This window comes from Solea solea, chromosome 9, assembly GCF_958295425.1.
Source record: "Solea solea chromosome 9, fSolSol10.1, whole genome shotgun sequence".
Taxonomy (NCBI): Eukaryota; Metazoa; Chordata; class Actinopteri; order Pleuronectiformes; family Soleidae; genus Solea; species Solea solea.
In genome coordinates, this window is record NC_081142.1 from 21,349,638 (window position 1) to 21,374,993 (window position 25,356).

At 47.6% G+C, this 25,356-nt stretch overlaps 4 protein-coding genes across 4 annotated transcripts; all 4 read left to right on the forward strand.

Moving 5' to 3' along the window:
* Positions 1-3,791: 3,791 nt before the first annotated feature.
* On the forward strand, positions 3,792-4,358 carry LOC131465230 (integumentary mucin C.1-like; the record flags this gene model as incomplete). Its single annotated transcript, XM_058637672.1, has 1 exon — positions 3,792-4,358. A coding segment is annotated over one exon (567 nt), but the record flags the coding sequence as incomplete, so codon positions are not given.
* Positions 4,359-5,627: 1,269 nt separating this feature from the next.
* Positions 5,628-7,061, forward strand: LOC131465228 (mucin-5AC-like; the record flags this gene model as incomplete). The annotated part of the gene is made up of 1 exon (XM_058637670.1): positions 5,628-7,061. A coding segment is annotated over one exon (1,434 nt), but the record flags the coding sequence as incomplete, so codon positions are not given.
* A 4,623-nt stretch (positions 7,062-11,684) lies between these two features.
* Positions 11,685-12,236, forward strand: LOC131465232 (integumentary mucin C.1-like; the record flags this gene model as incomplete). The annotated part of the gene is made up of 1 exon (XM_058637675.1): positions 11,685-12,236. A coding segment is annotated over one exon (552 nt), but the record flags the coding sequence as incomplete, so codon positions are not given.
* A 414-nt stretch (positions 12,237-12,650) lies between these two features.
* Positions 12,651-24,592, forward strand: LOC131465710 (mucin-2-like; the record flags this gene model as incomplete). The annotated part of the gene is made up of 5 exons (XM_058638578.1): positions 12,651-12,695; positions 18,045-18,104; positions 18,871-18,880; positions 19,492-20,152; positions 24,484-24,592. Coding segments are annotated over 5 exons (885 nt in total), but the record flags the coding sequence as incomplete, so codon positions are not given.
* Positions 24,593-25,356: the final 764 nt, after the last annotated feature.

Sequence of the window (25,356 nt, forward strand, 5' to 3'; positions counted from 1 at the left end):
AAATCGTTTCTGTGTACACAATACTAAACAAGTAACCACTGACAAATTTGAAAGGCGGGTGTGTTGTGAGGAATTGACGTGATGTTTGACTGAGACAAAAGAGGGACTGACGCTATGAATGATCTCAGAAACAAGAACACACCCAGTACCTGAATCTTTTAGACATGCATCTGTTATGAATATATTCAACACCTGTACAGTATATAAAGGGCCTCTGTGATGATCAGCATCAAGACAGACTAGTCCACAGTATTTACCTGGAGTGTACATCATGATGAAGCGGCTCCTTTCTTTGGCTTTGATCGTGGCTCTCTCCAGCACAGGTAACTGTTCTCATTTATACAATATTTTATCAGCAGCAACTAAGTGATTTTAATTACTTAACTGTATGGATTTACGTGAAGGAATTAGAATTTCACACTCAACAAAGGCTTGATTGTAAGAATTAGACATCCTTATTCTTTAAAATATGCTGAGGATGTATTGATCCTAAGAGGGACAAATCATGTTTCAATACAGCAGAATATATAACAGTCTAAACACTTAGAGAATGTAAAACTGTGTCATTAAAGAAAGTTTTGAACATTATGGAGCTTGTGTATATTAGATTCAGCTAGTTGTACTGGTTTTTCTGAATAGATATTTTTTCATGAGAAAACATTGTTGCAGTTTTATAATTGATTTATTTTCTTATGGCTCTGAATTTATGAGATTTAAAAAAAAAATGTTTGATGTGCTAGCTCACGGCTAACGAGAAGCTTGTTGGACATGTTCATTCTGTCTGAACATCCACAAAGACCTGAGGTGCATGCATAAAGTTAACAAACTAATAACAATACCATCAATATTTTGTAAAGACAGGAGAATCTCCTAATGTCTCAACCCACAGCAAAGGGAACTTGAATGAAACTGAACACCTGGGATATCTATACTTTCAATTGAGCGATCAAGACTGAAATGGAAGCTTCTCAGCTAAAAAAATAATCTCATGAATAGAGAAAGAATTATCTCATTAATTTAGGAAAAAACAGCGCTTATTTAATTTAAGTGAATGCAACATGCCTCCGTATCTCTGAAGGCTTTTTAACTTGACATTTTTGAATGTTTTGAATGTAAAGTTGAAAACCATGCATTTAGATTTTGAATGCACTCATCCTGAATATTTCTCTTCACTTTACAGCTGCAGCACTTGTGTGTCAGACTTGCACAGATGACGATTGTACAAGCACAGTGCCGCTAACATGTGACACAGAGACAATGTGTATAACTGCTGCCATTAAAGGTACTTTTTTCCAACACATTCATTTGTTATTACTCATTGACAAACAAGTGGGCTTTGAAAAATATAATTAACAAACTGCACTTTGACTCTGCAGCGGTTTCATCGGGAACTCCTGGAACCCAAATCTTCAAAGCATGTGCATCGTCCTCCCTGTGTCCAGTCACAAGCTCCCAGACATTTTCTGTTAACTTGGGTGTTTCAAGTGCACTTGCATCTGCTACGTGCTGCGACTCAGATAACTGCAACTCAGCCACTCTATCTTGTAAGTACAGGTGGATGATTATCACATTTAATGCTAATGATAAGGAGAGAGATAATGTTCTCAATTCTTCATAAACACAATGTCATTATTTTCTGTTTCAGTCCCGACGACTCCATCAGCCAACAGCTTACTGTGTTACGTATGTGACCCTGCCACCTCTCTATGCACCACTTCATCAATCACATGTACTGGAACAGAGGATCGCTGCTTTCAAGCAAGCCGTGAGTCGTCTTCTTATATCTTTTAGTCATTTAGTCATTTTGGCATCAATTTAGCTGTGTTCCGATACTTTCATATACTGCCACTTTTGAGATTGGTTTGACTGCTTTTTTTTTTTTTTTTTTTTCTTTAAGTTTGTGGCTGCTATGTTTATTTTACCACAATTTCGAATATATATACTGGAATATATACAATATATATATATATATATATATATACTGGACACACAGACATAAGTGCATGCGTGTGTGTGTTTAGTAGATAGACTGAATTAAATAGAGATTGAAAACCAAGGCTTTCACTTGCATAGAAGATACATTAAGTGTTAAACAAAATAGAAATGATTTTTCATCTTCAGTGTCAGATGGGGCCACCACTTCTCCTGCCTTTGGTTGTGCATCTACAAACATGTGTGCAGCATCTGCCAGCCTGGGGACACTACCTTTTATGAAAGATGTTGGCAGTATAATCAGTGGACCTGCCTGTTGTGGAACAAATCGATGTAACACCCTCACAACAACAACTACTGCACCAGCCACTACTACTAATGCGCCAACCACTACTACTGCACCAACCACAACTACTACTGCTCCAACCACAACAACTACTGCACCAACCACGACAACTACTGCTCCAACTACAATGACTGCGCAAACCACAACAACTACTGCCCCAACTACAACTGCTCCAACCACAACTACTGCCCCAACCACCACAACTACTGCACCAACCACAACTACTACTGCACCAAGCACGACAACTAATGCCCCAACCACAACTACTACTGCTCCAACCACTACTGCACCAACTACAACTACTGCTCCAACAACCACAACTACTGCATCAACTACAACAACTACTGCCCCAACCACAACTACTACTGCTCCAACCACAACAACTACTGCACCAACCACGACAACTACTGCCCCAACCACAACAGCTCCAGCCACAACAACTACTGCCCCAACTACAACTACTACTGCACCAACCACAACAACTACTGCACCAACCACGACAACTACTGCCCCAACCACAACTACTACTGCTCCAACATCAACAACTACTGCTCCACCCACAACAACTACTGCCCAAACCACAACTACTACTGCTCCAACCACAACAACTACTGCACCAACCACGACAACTACTGCCCCAACCACGACAACTACTGCCCCAACCATGACAACTACTGCTCCAACCACGACAACTACTGCACCAACCACAACAACTACTGCACCAACCACGACAACTACTGCACCAACCACAACTACTGCCCCAACCACAACAACTACTGCTCAAACCACAACAACTACTGCCCCAACCACAACTACTGCAGCTCCAACCACAACAACTACTGCGCCAACCACAACTACTACTGCTCCAACCACAACAACTACTGCCCCAACCACAACTACTACTGCACCAACTACAACTACTGCACCAACCACAACAACTACTGCCCCAACCACAACTACTACTGCTCCAACCACAACAACTACTGCTCCAACCACAACAACTACTGCCCCAACCACAACTACTACTGCACCAACCACAACTACTACAGCTCCAACCACAACAACTACTGTCCCAACTACAACTACTACTGCACCAACCACAACAACAACTGCACCAACCACAACAACTACTGCACCAACCACGACAACTACTGCCCCAACCACAACTACTACAGCTCCAACCACAACAACTACTGCACCAACCACGACAACTACTGCCCCAACCACGACAACTACTGCCCCAACCTTGACAACTACTGCTCCAACCACAACAACTACTGCCCCAACCACAACTACTGCAGCTCCAACCACAACAACTACTGCACCAACCACAACTACTACTGCCCCAACCACAACTACTACTGCTCCAACCACAACAACTACTGCTCCAACCACAACAACTACTGCCCCAACCACAACTAATACTGCTCCAACCACAACTACTGCACCAACCACGACAACTACTGCCCCAACCACAGCAACTACTGCCCCAACTACAACTGCACCAACCACAACAACTACTGCACCAACCACGACAACTACTGCCCCAACCACGACTACTACTGCTCCAACCACAACAACTACAGCTCCAACCACAACAACTACTGCCCCAACCACAACTACTACAGCTCCAACCACAACAACTACTGCCCCAACTACAACTACTACTGCACCAACCACAACAACTGCACCAACCACAACAACTACTGCACCAACCACAACAACTACTGCCCCAACCACAACTACTACAGCTCCAACCACAACAACTACTGCCCAAACTACAACTACTACTGCACCATCTACAACTTCTACTGCTCCAACCACAACAACTACTGCACCAACTACGACAACTACTGCACCAACCACGACAACTACTGCTCCAACCACAACAACTACTGCCCCAACTACAACTACTACTGCACCAACTACAACAACTACTGCTCCAACCACCACAACTACTGCACCAACCACAACTACTACTTCTCCAACCACAACAACTACTGCTCCAACTACAACTACTACTGCACCAACCACAACAACTACTGCACCAACCACGACAACTACTGCCCCAACCACAACTACTACTGCTCCAACCACTACTGCACCAACTACAACTACTGCTCCAACAACCACAACTACTGCATCAACTACAACAACTACTGCCCCAACCACAACTACTACTGCTCCAACCACAACAACTACTGCACCAACCACGACAACTACTGCCCCAACCACAACAGCTCCAGCCACAACAACTACTGCCCCAACTACAACTACTACTGCACCAACCACAACAACTACTGCACCAACCACGACAACTACTGCCCCAACCACAACTACTACTGCTCCAACATCAACAACTACTGCTCCACCCACAACAACTACTGCCCAAACCACAACTACTACTGCTCCAACCACAACAACTACTGCACCAACCACGACAACTACTGCCCCAACCACGACAACTACTGCCCCAACCATGACAACTACTGCTCCAACCACGACAACTACTGCACCAACCACAACAACTACTGCACCAACCACGACAACTACTGCACCAACCACAACTACTGCCCCAACCACAACAACTACTGCTCAAACCACAACAACTACTGCCCCAACCACAACTACTGCAGCTCCAACCACAACAACTACTGCGCCAACCACAACTACTACTGCTCCAACCACAACAACTACTGCCCCAACCACAACTACTACTGCACCAACTACAACTACTGCACCAACCACAACAACTACTGCCCCAACCACAACTACTACTGCTCCAACCACAACAACTACTGCTCCAACCACAACAACTACTGCCCCAACCACAACTACTACTGCACCAACCACAACTACTACAGCTCCAACCACAACAACTACTGTCCCAACTACAACTACTACTGCACCAACCACAACAACAACTGCACCAACCACAACAACTACTGCACCAACCACGACAACTACTGCCCCAACCACAACTACTACAGCTCCAACCACAACAACTACTGCACCAACCACGACAACTACTGCCCCAACCACGACAACTACTGCCCCAACCTTGACAACTACTGCTCCAACCACAACAACTACTGCCCCAACCACAACTACTGCAGCTCCAACCACAACAACTACTGCACCAACCACAACTACTACTGCCCCAACCACAACTACTACTGCTCCAACCACAACAACTACTGCTCCAACCACAACAACTACTGCCCCAACCACAACTAATACTGCTCCAACCACAACTACTGCACCAACCACGACAACTACTGCCCCAACCACAGCAACTACTGCCCCAACTACAACTGCACCAACCACAACAACTACTGCACCAACCACGACAACTACTGCCCCAACCACGACTACTACTGCTCCAACCACAACAACTACAGCTCCAACCACAACAACTACTGCCCCAACCACAACTACTACAGCTCCAACCACAACAACTACTGCCCCAACTACAACTACTACTGCACCAACCACAACAACTGCACCAACCACAACAACTACTGCACCAACCACAACAACTACTGCCCCAACCACAACTACTACAGCTCCAACCACAACAACTACTGCCCAAACTACAACTACTACTGCACCATCTACAACTTCTACTGCTCCAACCACAACAACTACTGCACCAACTACGACAACTACTGCACCAACCACGACAACTACTGCTCCAACCACAACAACTACTGCCCCAACTACAACTACTACTGCACCAACTACAACAACTACTGCTCCAACCACCACAACTACTGCACCAACCACAACTACTACTTCTCCAACCACAACAACTACTGCTCCAACTACAACTACTACTGCACCAACCACAACAACTACTGCACCAACCACGACAACTACTGCCCCAACCACAACTACTACTGCTCCAACATCAACAACTACTGCTCCAACCACAACAACTACTGCCCCAACCACAACTACTACTGCTCCAACCACAACAACTACTGCTCCAACCACAACAACTACTGCCCCAACCACAACTACTACTGCACCAACCACAACTACTACAGCTGCAACCACAACAACTACTGCCCCAACTACAACTACTACTGCACCAACTACAACTACTACTGCACCAACCACAACAACTGCACCAACCACAACAACTACTGCACCAACCACAACAACTACTGCCCCAACCACAACAACTACTGCCCCAACCACAACTACTACAGCTCCAACCACAACAACTACTGCCCAAACCACAACTACTACAGCTCCAACCACAACAACTACTGCCCCAACTACAACTACTACTGCACCAACTACAACTACTGCTCCAACCACCACAACTACTGCCCCAACCACAACTACTACTGCTCCAACCACAACAACTACTGCACCAACTACAACAACTACTGCACCAACCACGACAACTACTGCTCCAACCACAACAACTACTGCCCCAACTACAACTACTACTGCTCCAACCACAACAACTACTGCACCAACCACAACAACTACTGCACCAACCACGACAACTACTGCCCCAACCACAACAGCTCCAACCACAACAACTACTGCCCCAACTACAACTACTACTGCACCAACCACAACAACTACAGCACCAACCACGACAACTACTGCTCCAACCACAACTACTACAGCTCCAACCACAACAACTACTGCCCCAACCACAACAACTACTGCACCAACCACAACAACTACTGCACCAACCACGACAACTACTGCACCAACCACAACTACTGCCCCAACCACAACAACTACAGCTCTAACCACAACAACTACTGTTCCAACTACAACTACTACTGCTCCAACCACAACAACTTCTGCACCAACCACGACAACTACTGCACCAACCACAACTACTGCACCAACCACGACAACTACTGCCCCAACCACAACTACTACTGCTCCAACCACAACAACTACTGCTCCAACCACGACAACTACTGCCCCAACCACAACAGCTCCAACCACAACAACTACTGCACCAACCACGACAACTACTGCCCCAACCACAACAGCTCCAACCACAACAACTACTGCCCCAACTACAACTAATACTGCACCAACCACAACAACTACTGCACCAACCACGACAACTACTGCCCCAACCAAAACTACTACTGCTCCAACATCAACAACTACTGCTCCAACCACAACAACTACTACAGCTCCAACCACAACAACTACTGCCCCAACCACAACTACTACTGCTCCAACCACAACAACTACTGCCCCAACCACGACAACTACTGCCCCAACCACAACTACTGCACCAACCACGACAACTACTGCCCCAACCACAACTACTACTGCTCCAACCACAACAACTACTGCTCCAACCACAACAACTACTGCCCCAACCACAACTACTACTGCACCAACCACAACTACTACAGCTCCAACCACAACAACTACTGTCCCAACTACAACTACTACTGCACCAACCACAACAACAACTGCACCAACCACAACAACTACTGCACCAACCACGACAACTACTGCCCCAACCACAACTACTACAGCTCCAACCACAACAACTACTGCACCAACCACGACAACAACTGCCCCAACCACGACAACTACTGCCCCAACCACGACAACTACTGCTCCAACCACAACAACTACTGCACCAACCACGACAACTACTGCACCAACCACGACAACTACTGCATCAACCACAACTACTGCCCCAACCACAACTACTGCTCCAACCACAACAACTACTGCCCCAACCACAACTACTGCAGCTCCAACCACAACAACTACTGCACCAACCACAACTACTACTGCTCCAACCACAACAACTACTGCCCCAACCACAACTACTACTGCACCAACTACAACAACTACTGCACCAACCACGACAACTACTACCACAACCACAACTACTACTTCTCCAACCACAACTACTGCCCCAACCACAACTAATACTGCTCCAACCACAACTACTGCACCAACCACGACAACTACTGCCCCAACCACAGCAACTACTGCCCCAACTACAACTGCACCAACCACAACTACTACTTCTCCAACCACAACAACTACTGCACCAACCACGACAACTACTGCCCTAACCACAACAACTACTGCACCAACCACGACAATTACTGCCCCAACCACAACAGCTCCAACCACAACAACTACTGCCCCAACTACAACTACTACTGCACCAACCACAACAACTACTGCACCAACCACGACAACTACTGCTCCAACCACAACAACTACTACAGCTCCAACCACAACAACTACTGCCCCAACCACAACTACTACTGCTCCAACCACAACAACTACTGCACCAACCACGACAACTACTGCCCCAACCACGACAACTACTGCCCCAACCACGACAACTACTGCTCCAACCACAACAACTACTGCACCAACCACGACAACTACTGCACCAACCACAACTACTGCCCCAACCACAACAACTACTGCTCCAACCACAACAACTACTGCCCCAACCACAACTACTGCAGCTCCAACCACAACAACTACTGCGCCAACCACAACTACTACTGCTCCAACCGCAACAACTACTGCCCCAACCACATCTACTACTGCACCAACCACAACTACTACTGCTCCAACCACAACAACTACTGCTCCAACCACAACAACTACTGCCCCAACCACAACTACTACTGCACCAACCACAACTACTACAGCTCCAACCACAACAACTACTGTCCCAACTACAACTACTACTGCACCAACCACAACAACAACTGCACCAACCACAACAACTACTGCACCAACCACGACAACTACTGCCCCAACCACAACTACTACAGCTCCAACCACAACAACTACTGCACCAACCACGACAACTACTGCTCCAACCACGACAACTACTGCCCCAACCACGACAACTACTGCTCCAACCACAACAACTACTGCACCAACCACGACAACTACTGCTCCAACCACAACAACTACTGCTCCAACCACTACTACTGCTCCAACCACAACAACTACTGCTCCAACCACAACTACTACAGCTCCAACCACAACAACTACTGCCACAACCACAACTACTACTGCTCCAACCACAACAACTACTGCCCCAACCACAACTACTGCAGCTCCAACCACAACAACTACTGCGCCAACCACAACTACTACTGCTCCAACCACAACAACTACTGCCCCAACCACAACTACTACTGCACCAACTACAACTACTGCACCAACCACAACAACTACTGCCCCAACCACAACTACTACTGCTCCAACCACAACAACTACTGCCCCAACCACAACTACTACTGCACCAACCACAACTACTACAGCTGCAACCACAACAACTACTGTCCCAACTACAACTACTACTGCACCAACCACAACAACAACTGCACCAACCACAACAACTACTGCACCAACCACGACAACTACTGCCCCAACCACAACTACTACAGCTCCAACCACAACAACTACTGCACCAACCACAACAACTACTGCACCAACCACGACAACTACTGCCCCAACCACGACTACTACTGCTCCAACCACAACAACTACAGCTCCAACCACAACAACTACTGCCCCAACCACAACTACTACAGCCCCAACCACAACTACTACAGCTCCAACCACAACAACTACTGCCCCAACTACAACTACTACTGCACCAACTACAACTACTACTGCACCAACCACAACAACTGCACCAACCACAACAACTACTGCACCAACCACAACAACTACTGCCCCAACCACAACAACTACTGCCCCAACCACAACTACTACAGCTCCAACCACAACAACTACTGCCCCAACTACAACTACTACTGCACCAACCACAACAACTACTGCACCAACCACGACAACTACTGCTCCAACCACAACAACTACTACAGCTCCAACCACAACAACTACTGCCCCAACCACAACTACTACTGCTCCAACCACAACAACTACTGCACCAACCACGACAACTACTGCCCCAACCACGACAACTACTGCCCCAACCACGACAACTACTGCTCCAACCACAACAACTACTGCACCAACCACAACTACTGCCCCAACCACAACATCTACTGCTCCAACCACAACAACTACTGCCCCAACCACAACTACTGCAGCTCCAACCACAACAACTACTGCGCCAACCACAACTACTACTGCTCCAACCACAACAACTACTGCCCCAACCACATCTACTACTGCACCAACCACAACTACTACTGCTCCAACCACAACTACTACAGCTCCAACCACAACAACTACTGTCCCAACTACAACTACTACTGCACCAACCACAACAACAACTGCACCAACCACAACAACTACTGCACCAACCACGACAACTACTGCCCCAACCACAACTACTACAGCTCCAACCACAACAACTACTGCACCAACCACGACAACTACTGCTCCAACCACGACAACTACTGCCCCAACCACGACAACTACTGCTCCAACCACAACAACTACTGCACCAACCACGACAACTACTGCTCCAACCACAACAACTACTGCTCCAACCACTACTACTGCTCCAACCACAACAACTACTGCTCCAACCACAACTACTACAGCTCCAACCACAACAACTACTGCCACAACCACAACTACTACTGCTCCAACCACAACAACTACTGCCCCAACCACAACTACTGCAGCTCCAACCACAACAACTACTGCGCCAACCACAACTACTACTGCTCCAACCACAACAACTACTGCCCCAACCACAACTACTACTGCACCAACTACAACTACTGCACCAACCACAACAACTACTGCCCCAACCACAACTACTACTGCTCCAACCACAACAACTACTGCCCCAACCACAACTACTACTGCACCAACCACAACTACTACAGCTGCAACCACAACAACTACTGTCCCAACTACAACTACTACTGCACCAACCACAACAACAACTGCACCAACCACAACAACTACTGCACCAACCACGACAACTACTGCCCCAACCACAACTACTACAGCTCCAACCACAACAACTACTGCACCAACCACAACAACTACTGCACCAACCACGACAACTACTGCCCCAACCACGACTACTACTGCTCCAACCACAACAACTACAGCTCCAACCACAACAACTACTGCCCCAACCACAACTACTACAGCCCCAACCACAACTACTACAGCTCCAACCACAACAACTACTGCCCCAACTACAACTACTACTGCACCAACTACAACTACTACTGCACCAACCACAACAACTGCACCAACCACAACAACTACTGCACCAACCACAACAACTACTGCCCCAACCACAACAACTACTGCCCCAACCACAACTACTACAGCTCCAACCACAACAACTACTGCCCCAACTACAACTACTACTGCACCAACCACAACAACTACTGCACCAACCACGACAACTACTGCTCCAACCACAACAACTACTACAGCTCCAACCACAACAACTACTGCCCGAACCACAACTACTACTGCTCCAACCACAACAACTACTGCACCAACCACGACAACTACTGCCCCAACCACGACAACTACTGCTCCAACCACAACAACTACTGCACCAACCACGACAACTACTGCACCAACCACAACTACTGCCCCAACCACAACATCTACTGCTCCAACCACAACAACTACTGCCCCAACCACAACTACTGCAGCTCCAACCACAACAACTACTGCGCCAACCACAACTACTACTGCTCCAACCACAACAACTACTGCCCCAACCACATCTACTACTGCACCAACCACAACTACTACTGCTCCAACCACAACAACTACTGCTCCAACCACAACAACTACTGCCCCAACCACAACTACTACTGCACCAACCACAACTACTACAGCTCCAACCACAACAACTACTGTCCCAACTACAACTACTACTGCACCAACCACAACAACAACTGCACCAACCACAACAACTACTGCACCAACCACGACAACTACTGCCCCAACCACAACTACTACAGCACCAACCACGACAACTACTGCTCCAACCACGACAACTACTGCCCCAACCACGACAACTACTGCTCCAACCACAACAACTACTGCACCAACCACGACAACTACTGCTCCAACCACAACAACTACTGCTCCAACCACTACTACTGCTCCAACCACAACAACTACTGCTCCAACCACAACTACTACAGCTCCAACCACAACAACTACTGCCCCAACCACAACTACTGCAGCTCCAACCACAACAACTACTGCGCCAACCACAACTACTACTGCTCCAACCACAACAACTACTGCCCCAACCACAACTACTACTGCACCAACTACAACTACTGCACCAACCACAACAACTACTGCCCCAACCACAACTACTACTGCTCCAACCACAACAACTACTGCCCCAACCACAACTACTACTGCACCAACCACAACTACTACAGCTGCAACCACAACAACTACTGTCCCAACTACAACTACTACTGCACCAACCACAACAACAACTGCACCAACCACAACAACTACTGCACCAACCACGACAACTACTGCCCCAACCACAACTACTACAGCTCCAACCACAACAACTACTGCACCAACCACAACAACTACTGCACCAACCACGACAACTACTGCCCCAACCACGACTACTACTGCTCCAACCACAACAACTACAGCTCCAACCACAACAACTACTGCCCCAACCACAACTACTACAGCCCCAACCACAACTACTACAGCTCCAACCACAACAACTACTGCCCCAACTACAACTACTACTGCACCAACTACAACTACTACTGCACCAACCACAACAACTGCACCAACCACAACAACTACTGCACCAACCACAACAACTACTGCCCCAACCACAACAACTACTGCCCCAACCACAACTACTACAGCTCCAACCACAACAACTACTGCCCAAACCACAACTACTACAGCTCCAACCACAACAACTACTGCCCCAACTACAACTACTGCTCCAACCACCACAACTACTGCTCCAACCACAACAACTACTGCACCAACTACAACAACTACTGCACCAACCACGACAACTACTGCTCCAACCACAACAACTACTGCCCCAACTACAACTACTACTGCTCCAACCACAACAACTACTGCACCAACCACAACAACTACTGCACCAACCACGACAACTACTGCCCCAACCACAACAGCTCCAACCACAACAACTACTGCCCCAACTACAACTACTACTGCACCAACCACAACAACTACTGCACCAACGACGACAACTACTGCTCCAACCACAACAACTACTACAGCTCCAACCACAACAACTACTGCCCCAACCACAACAACTACTGCACCAACCACAACAACTACTGCACCAACCACGACAACTACTGCACCAACCACAACTACTGCCCCAACCACAACTACAGCTCTAACCACAACAACTACTGTTCCAACTACAACTACTACTGCTCCAACCACAACAACTTCTGCACCAACCACGACAACTACTGCACCAACCACAACTACTGCACCAACCACGACAACTACTGCCCCAACCACAACTACTACTGCTCCAACCACAACAACTACTGCTCCAACCACGACAACTACTGCCCCAACCACAACAGCTCCAACCACAACTACTGCACCAACCACGACAACTACTGCCCCAACCACAACAGCTCCAACCACAACAACTACTGCCCCAACTACAACTAATACTGCACCAACCACAACAACTACTGCACCAACCACGACAACTACTGCCCCAACCACAACTACTACTGCTCCAACATCAACAACTACTGCTCCAACCACAACTACTACAGCTCCAACCACAACAACTACTGCCCCAACCACAACTACTACTGCTCCAACCACAACAACTACTGCCCCAACCACAACAACTACTGCCCCAACCACAACTACTGCACCAACCACGACTACTACTGCACCAACCACAACTACTACAGCTCCAACCACAACAACTACTGTCCCAACTACAACTACTACTGCCCCAACCACAACAACAACTGCACCAACCACAACAACTACTGCACCAACCACGACAACTACTGCCCCAACCACAACTACTACAGCTCCAACCACAACAACTACTGCACCAACCACGACAACTACTGCCCCAACCACGACAACTACTGCCCCAACCACGACAACTACTGCTCCAACCACTACAACTACTGCACCAACCACAACAACTACTGCACCAACCACGACAACTACTGCATCAACCACAACTACTGCCCCAACCACAACTACTGCTCCAACCACAACAACTACTGCCCCAACCACAACTACTGCAGCTCCAACCACAACAACTACTGCACCAACCACGACAACTACTACCACAACCACAACTACTACTGCTCCAACCACAACAACTACTGCTCCAACCACAACAACTACTGCCCCAACCACAACTAATACTGCTCCAACCACAACTACTGCACCAACCACGACAACTACTGCCCCAACCACAGCAACTACTGCCCCAACTACAACTGCACCAACCACAACTACTACTTCTCCAACCACAACTACTGCACCAACCACGACAACTACTGCCCTAACCACAACAACTACTGCACCAACCACGACAACTACTGCCCCAACCACGACAACTACTGCCCCAACCACGACAACTACTGCTCCAACCACAACAACTACTGCACCAACCACGACAACTACTGCACCAACCACAACTACTGCCCCAACCACAACAACTACTGCTCCAACCACAACAACTACTGCCCCAACCACAACTACTACTGCTCCAACCACAACAACTACTGCCCCAACCACAACTACTACTGCACCAACCACAACAACTACTGCTCCAACCACAACAACTACTGCTCCAACCACTACTACTGCTCCAACCACAACAACTACTGCTCCAACCACAACTACTACAGCTCCAACCACAACAACTACTGCCCCAACCACAACTACTACTACAGCTCCAACCACAACAACTACTGCCCCAACCACAACAACTACTGCACCAACCACAACAACTACTGCACCAACCACGACAACTACTGCACCAACCACAACTACTGCCCCAACCACAACAACTACAGCTCTAACCACAACAACTACTGTTCCAACTACAACTACTACTGCTCCAACCACAACAACTTCTGCACCAACCACGACAACTACTGCACCAACCACAACTACTGCACCAACCACGACAACTACTGCCCCAACCACAACTACTACTGCTCCAACCACAACAACTACTGCTCCAACCACGACAACTACTGCCCCAACCACAACAGCTCCAACCACAACTACTGCACCAACCACGACAACTACTGCCCCAACCACAACAGCTCCAACCACAACAACTACCGCCCCAACTACAACTAATACTGCACCAACCACAACTACTGCACCAACCACGACAACTACTGCCCCAACCACAACTACTACTGCTCCAACATCAACAACTACTGCTCCAACCACAACAACTACTACATCTCCAACCACAACAACTACTGCCCCAACCACAACTACTACTGCTCCAACCACAACAACTACTGCCCCAACCACGACAACTACTGCCCCAACCACAACTACTGCACCAACCATGACTACTACTGCACCAACCACAACTACTACAGCTCCAACCACAACAACTACTGTCCCAACTACAACTACTACTGCCCCAACCACAACAACAACTGCACCAACCACAACAACTACTGCACCAACCACGACAACTACTGCCCCAACCACAACTACTACAGCTCCAACCACAACAACTACTGCACCAACCACGACAACTACTGCCCCAACCACGACAACTACTGCCCCAACCACGACAACTACTGCTCCAACCACAACAACTACTGCACCAACCACAACAACTACTGCACCAACCACGACAACTACTGCATCAACCACAACTACTGCCCCAACCACAACTACTGCTCCAACCACAACAACTACTGCCCCAACCACAACTACTGCAGCTCCAACCACAACAACTACTGCACCAACCACAACTACTACTGCTCCAACCACAACAACTACTGCCCCAACCACAACTACTACTGCACCAACTACAACAGCTACTGCACCAACCACGACAACTACTACCACAACCACAACTACTACTGCTCCAACCACAACAACTACTGCTCCAACCACAACAACTACTGCCCCAACCACAACTTATACTGCTCCAACCACAACTACTGCACCAACCACAGCAACTACTGCCCCAACTACAACTGCACCAACCACAACTACTGCCCCAACCACAACAACTACTGCACCAACCACAACTACTGCCCCAACCACAACAACTACTGCTCCAACCACAACAACTACTGCCCCAACCACAACTACTACTGCTCCAACCACAACAACTACTGCCCCAACCACAACTACTACTGCACCAACCACAACAACTACTGCTCCAACCACAACAACTACTGCTCCAACCACTACTACTGCTCCAACCACAACAACTACTGCTCCAACCACAACTACTACAGCTCCAACCACAACAACTACTGCCCCAACCACAACTACTACTACAGCTCCAACCACAACAACTACTGCCCCAACCACAACAACTACTGCACCAACCACAACAACTACTGCACCAACCACGACAACTACTGCACCAACCACAACTACTGCCCCAACCACAACAACTACAGCTCTAACCACAACAACTACTGTTCCAACTACAACTACTACTGCTCCAACCACAACAACTTCTGCACCAACCACGACAACTACTGCACCAACCACAACTACTGCACCAACCACGACAACTACTGCCCCAACCACAACTACTACTGCTCCAACCACAACAACTACTGCTCCAACCACGACAACTACTGCCCCAACCACAACAGCTCCAACCACAACTACTGCACCAACCACGACAACTACTGCCCCAACCACAACAGCTCCAACCACAACAACTACCGCCCCAACTACAACTAATACTGCACCAACCACAACTACTGCACCAACCACGACAACTACTGCCCCAACCACAACTACTACTGCTCCAACATCAACAACTACTGCTCCAACCACAACAACTACTACATCTCCAACCACAACAACTACTGCCCCAACCACAACTACTACTGCTCCAACCACAACAACTACTGCCCCAACCACGACAACTACTGCCCCAACCACAACTACTGCACCAACCATGACTACTACTGCACCAACCACAACTACTACAGCTCCAACCACAACAACTACTGTCCCAACTACAACTACTACTGCCCCAACCACAACAACAACTGCACCAACCACAACAACTACTGCACCAACCACGACAACTACTGCCCCAACCACAACTACTACAGCTCCAACCACAACAACTACTGCACCAACCACGACAACTACTGCCCCAACCACGACAACTACTGCCCCAACCACGACAACTACTGCTCCAACCACAACAACTACTGCACCAACCACAACAACTACTGCACCAACCACGACAACTACTGCATCAACCACAACTACTGCCCCAACCACAACTACTGCTCCAACCACAACAACTACTGCCCCAACCACAACTACTGCAGCTCCAACCACAACAACTACTGCACCAACCACAACTACTACTGCTCCAACCACAACAACTACTGCCCCAACCACAACTACTACTGCACCAACTACAACAGCTACTGCACCAACCACGACAACTACTACCACAACCACAACTACTACTGCTCCAACCACAACAACTACTGCTCCAACCACAACAACTACTGCCCCAACCACAACTTATACTGCTCCAACCACAACTACTGCACCAACCACAGCAACTACTGCCCCAACTACAACTGCACCAACCACAACTACTACTTCTCCAACCACAACAACTACTGCACCAACCACGACAACTACTGCCCTAACCACAACAACTACTGCACCAACCACGACAACTACTGCCCCAACCACGACAACTACTGCCCCAACCACGACAACTACTGCTCCAACCACAACAACTACTGCACCAACCACGACAACTACTGCACCAACCACAACTACTGCCCCAACCACAACAACTACTGCTCCAACCACAACAACTACTGCCCCAACCACAACTACTGCAGCTCCAACCACAACAACTACTGCGCCAACCACAACTACTACTGCTCCAACCACAACAACTACTGCCCCAACCACATCTACTACTGCACCAACCACAACTACTACTGCTCCAACCACAACAACTACTGCTCCAACCACAACAACTACTGCCCCAACCACAACTACTACTGCACCAACCACAACAACTACTGCTCCAACCACAACAACTACTGCTCCAACCACTACTACTGCTCCAACCACAACAACTACTGCTCCAACCACAACTACTACAGCTCCAACCACAACAACTACTGCCCCAACCACAACTACTACTGCTCCAACCACAACTACTACTGCTCCAACCACAACAACTACTGCTCCAACCACAACAACTACTGCCCCAACCACAACAACTACTGCACCAACCACAACAACCACTGCCCCAACCACAACTACTACTGCACCAACCACTACAACAACTGCACCAACCACAACAACTACTGCACCAACCACAACAACTACTGCCCCAACCACAACTACTACAGCTCCAACCACGTCTACTACAGCTCTAACCACAACAACTACTGCCCCAACTACAACTGCACCAACAACAACAACTACTGCCCCAACCACAACTACTACAGCTCCAACCACAACTACTGCCCCAACCACAACTACTACAGCTCCAACCACAACAACTACTGCCCCAACCACAACTACTACTACACCAACTACAACAACTACTGCACCAACCACAACAACTACTGCTCCAACCACAACTACTACTGCTCCAACCACAACCACTGCACCAACCACAACTACTACAGCTCCAACCACAACAACTACTGCCCCAACCACAACTACTACTGCACCAACTACAACAACTACTGCACCAACCACAACAACTACTGCCCCAACCACAACTACTACTGCTCCAACCACAACTACTACAGCTCCAACCACAACACCTACTGCCCCAACCACAACTAGTACTGCTCCAACCACAACAACTACTGCTCCAACCACAACTACTACAGCTCCAACCACAACAACTACTGCCCCAACCACAACTACTACTGCTCCAACCACAACTACTACAGCTCCAACCACAACAACTACTGCCCCAACCACAACTACTACTGCTCCAACCACAACAACTACTGCTCCAACCACAACTACTACAGCTCCAACCACAACAACTACTGCCCCAACCACAACTACTACTGCTCCAACCACAACTACTACTGCTCCAACCACAACAACTACTGCACCAACCACGACAACTACTGCTCCAACCACAACCACTGCACCAACCACAACAACTACTGCACCAACCACGACAACTACTGCCCCAACCACAACTACTACTGCTCCAACCACAACAACTACAGCTCCAACCACAACAACTACTGCCCCAACCACAACAACTACTGCATCAACCACAACAACCACTGCCCCAACCACAACTACTACTGCACCAACCACTACAACAACTGCACCGACCACAACAACTACTGCACCAACCACAACAACTACTGCCCCAACCACAACTACTACAGCTCCAACCACAACTACTACAGCTCTAACCACAACTTCTACTGCTCCAACCACAACAACTACTGCACCAACCACGACAACTACTGCTCCAACCACAACAACTACTGCTCCAACCACTACTACTGCTCCAACCACAACAACTACTGCTCCAACCACAACTACTACAGCTCCAACCACAACAACTACTGCCCCAACCACAACTACTACTGCTCCAACCACAACTACTACTGCTCCAACCACAACAACTACTGCACCAACCACGACAACTACTGCTCCAACCACAACAACTACTGCTCCAACCACAACTACTGCCCAAACCACAACTACTACAGCTCCAACCACAACAACTACTGCACCAACCACGACAACTACTGCCCCAACCACAACTACTACTGCTCCAACCACAACAACTACTGCCCCAACCACAACTACTACAGCTCTAACCATAACAACTACTGCTCCAACTACAACTACTACTGCACCAACTACAACAACTACTGCTCCAACCACCACAACTACTGCCCCAACCACAACAACTACTGCCCCAACCACAACTACTACAGCTCCAACCACAACACCTACTGTCCCAACCACAACTACTACTGCTCCAACCACAACTACTACTGCTCCAACCACAACAACTACTGCACCAACCACGACAACTACTGCTCCAACCACAACAACTACTGCTCCAACCACTACTACTGCTCCAACCACAACAACTACTGCTCCAACCACAACTACTACAGCTCCAACCACAACAACTACTGCCCCAACCACAACTACTACTGCTCCAACCACAACTACTACTGCTCCAACCACAACAACTACTGCACCAACCACAACAACTACTGCTCCAACCACAACAACTACTGCTCCAACCACAACTACTGCCCAAACCACAACTACTACAGCTCCAACCACAACAACTACTGCACCAACCACGACAACTACTGCCCCAACCACAACTACTACTGCTCCAACCACAACTACTGCCCCAACCACAACAACTACTGCCCCAACCACAACTACTACAGCTCTAACCATAACAACTACTGCTCCAACTACAACTACTACTGCACCAACTACAACAACTACTGCACCAACCACAACAACCACTGCCCCAACCACAACTACTACTGCACCAACCACTACAACAACTGCACCAACCACAACAACTACTGCACCAACCACAACAACTACTGCCCCAACCACAACTACTACAGCTCCAACCACAACTACTACAGCTCTAACCACAACAACTACTGCCCCAACTACAACTGCACCAACAACAACAACTACTGCCCCAACCACAACTACTACAGCTCCAACCACAACTACTGCCCCAACCACAACTACTACAGCTCCAACCACAACAACTACTGCCCCAACCACAACTACTACTGCTCCAACCACAACTACTACAGCTCCAACCACAACAACTACTGTCCCAACCACAACTACTACTGTCCCAACCACAACTACTACTGCTCCAACCACAACAACTACTGCACCAACCACGACAACTACTGCTCCAACCACAACAACTACTGCTCCAACCACAACAACTACTGCCCCAACCACAACAACTACTGCACCAACCACAACAACCACTGCCCCAACCACAACTACTACTGCACCAACCACTACAACAACTGCACCAACCAGAACAACTACTGCACCAACCACAACTACTGCCCCAACCACAACTACTACAGCTCCAACCACAACTACTACAGCTCTAACCACAACAACTACTGCCCCAACTACAACTGCACCATCAACAACTACTGCCCCAACCACAACTACTACAGCTCCAACCACAACTACTGCCCCAACCACAACTACTACAGCTCCAACCACAACAACTACTGCCCCAACCACAACTACTACAGCTCCAACCACAACAACTACTGCCCCAACCACAACTACTACTGCTCCAACCACAACTACTACTGCTCCAACCACAACTACTACTGCTCCAACCACAACAACTACTGCACCAACCACGACAACTACTGCCCCAACCACAACTACTACTGCTCCAACCACAACAACTACTGCCCCAACCACAACTACTACTGCTCCAACCACAACAACTACTGCTCCAACCACAACTACTACAGCTCCAACCACAACAACTACTGCCCCAACCACAACTACTACTGCTCCAACCACAACTACTACTGCTCCAACCACAACAACTACTGCACCAACCATGACAACTACTGCTCCAACCACAACAACTACTGCTCCAACCACTACTACTGCTCCAACCACAACTACTACAGCTCCAACCACAACAACTACTGCCCCAACCACAACTACTACTGCTCCAACCACAACTACTACTGCTCCAACCACAACAACTACTGCACCAACCACGACAACTACTGCTCCAACCACAACAACTACTGCTCCAACCACAACTACTGCCCAAACCACAACTACTACTGCTCCAACAACAACAACTACTGCCCCAACAACTACTGCACCAACCACAACTACTACTGCTCCAACCACAACAACTACTGCCCCAACCACAACTACTGCTGCACTAACTACAACAACTACTGCACCAACCACGACAACAACTGCCCCAACCACAACTACTACAGCTCCAACCACAACGACTTCTGCCCCTACTACAACTACTACTGCACCAACCACTACAACAACTGCACCAACCACAACAACTACTGCACCAACCACGACAACGACTGCAGCAACCAGTACAACTACTACTCCAACTTCAATTACTACTGCACCATCCACTACAACTACTGCTCCAACCACAACAACTACTGTTCCAACAACAACTACTACTGCTCCAACCACAACAACTACTGCACCAACTACAACAACTACTGCATCAACTACAACTGCTCCGACCACAACTGCTACTGCACCAACCACGACCACAACTACTCCAACTACAACAACTACTGTATCAACTACTACTGCTCCAACCACTACAACTACTGCATCAACTACAACTTCTGCCCCAACCACAACTACTACTGCTGCAACCACAACAACTACTCTACCAACCACTACAACTACTTCTCCAACCACAACTACTACTGCTCTAACTGCACCAACTACTGCCCCAACAACCACAACAACTGTGGCTGCAACTACAACAACTACTGCCCCAACAACCACAACAACTGCAACAACTACTGCCCCAACAACTCTTGTGGCAACTGCAACAACTGCTGCGGCAACTGCAACATCTACAGCCCCAACTTCTGCTTCAACAACCACAACTGGTCCACCAACTTCAGTGTCAGCTCATACATCCACAGCTGCAGCAACAACTACTGCCCCAACCACAACTACTACTGCTCCAACCACAACAACTACTGCTCCAACCACAACTACTACAGCTCCAACCACAACAACTACTGCCCCAACCACAACTACTACTGCTCCAACCACAACTACTACTGCTCCAACCACAACTACTACTGCTCCAACCACAACAACTACTGCACCAACCATGACAACTACTGCTCCAACCACAACAACTACTGCTCCAACCACTACTACTGCTCCAACCACAACAACTACTGCTCCAACCACAACTACTACAGCTCCAACCACAACAACTACTGCCCCAACCACAACTACTACTGCTCCAACCACAACTACTACTGCTCCAACCACGACAACTACTGCACCAACCACGACAACTACTGCTCCAACCACAACAACTACTGCTCCAACCACAACTACTGCCCAAACCACAACTACTACAGCTCCAACCACAACAACTACTGCACCAACCACGACAACTACCGCCCCAACCACAACTACTACTGCTCCAACCACAACTACTGCCCCAACCACAACAACTACTGCCCCAACCACAACTACTACAGCTCCAACCACAACGACTACTGCCCCTACTACAACTACTACTGCACCAACCACTACAACAAGTGCACCAACCACAACAACTACTGCATCAACTACAACTGCTCCGACCACAACTGCTACTGCACCAACCACGACCACAACTACTCCAACTACAACAACTACTGTATCAACTACTACTGCTCCAACCACAACAATTACTGCAGCAACCAGTACAACTACTACTCCAACTTCAATTACTACTGCACCATCCACTACAACTACTGCTCCAACCACAACAACTACTGTTCCAACAACAACTACTACTGCTCCAACCACAACAACTACTGCACCAACTACAACAACTACTGCATCAACTACAACTGCTCCGACCACAACTGCTACTGCACCAACCACGACCACAACTACTCCAACTACAACAACTACTGTATCAACTACTACTGCTCCAACCACTACAACTACTGCATCAACTACAACTTCTGCCCCAACCACAACTACTACTGCTGCAACCACAACAACTACTCTACCAACCACTACAACTACTTCTCCAACCACAACTACTACTGCTCTAACTGCACCAACTACTGCCCCAACAACCACAACAACTGTGGCTGCAACTACAACAACTACTGCCCCAACAACCACAACAACTGCAACAACTACTGCCCCAACAACTCTTGTGGCAACTGCAACAACTGCTGCGGCAACTGCAACATCTACAGCCCCAACTTCTGCTTCAACAACCACAACTGGTCCACCAACTTCAGTGTCAGCTCATACATCCACAGCTGCAGCAACAACTGTTGCCCCAACTACATCTTCCTCCAGTGATGCTTGTTGTGGCAAACTGGGTATGGTCTATCTTATGTTTGGATTTGTTTTCTTTGTACTATTGTAGTACTTTGCCGTGGATGAATGGCTTTCAAGTCACCTCATTGACTGTCTGGTGATTTTTTAAGCCACTTTGCCTTGGCAACCAATCCTTGATTGGAAAAGCTACTAATTGCACAGATATCTGTGAGTTAAAGAAATTTAATTCATAGTTACATAAAAATTTTTATTTAAATATTTATTATATAGTATTTCTTGTTTAGTGATTACTGCTTTCACTTATCCTTAAGCTACTAAATTGTGTAAAAGTATATATTTTGTGTATTTAAAGAAATAAATGGATAAAGGTTTTTTTCTGGTCTTCCTATTTTGACTGGTGTGCCAATGCAGAAGCACCTTAACTATTCCAGGAACCGAATAAAAGAGAATTTTCTATGATAACTCTAACAAATTAGAGTGTGTCATAGCTGAACACTATTTCTTGAAATAAATTGAAGACTCACCAACAATGACACATTATTTCAATCTCTCAATAATTGTAAATCAGCTGTTGACCTCTTCCTCCAAATTTCCTCATTTTGTTCATCTGTAATTTTTACTATCATATACAGTATACCGACAACTGTTGCAACTGTGATTTTATTTCTAAAATTGTTGATGAAATAAAAAACACAAAAATTCTGAATGTAAAAACATTAAAGAATACATTTATAAAATAAACTATTTAATGATGAATCTTGTATTCGCTATACTGCAGTCTACAT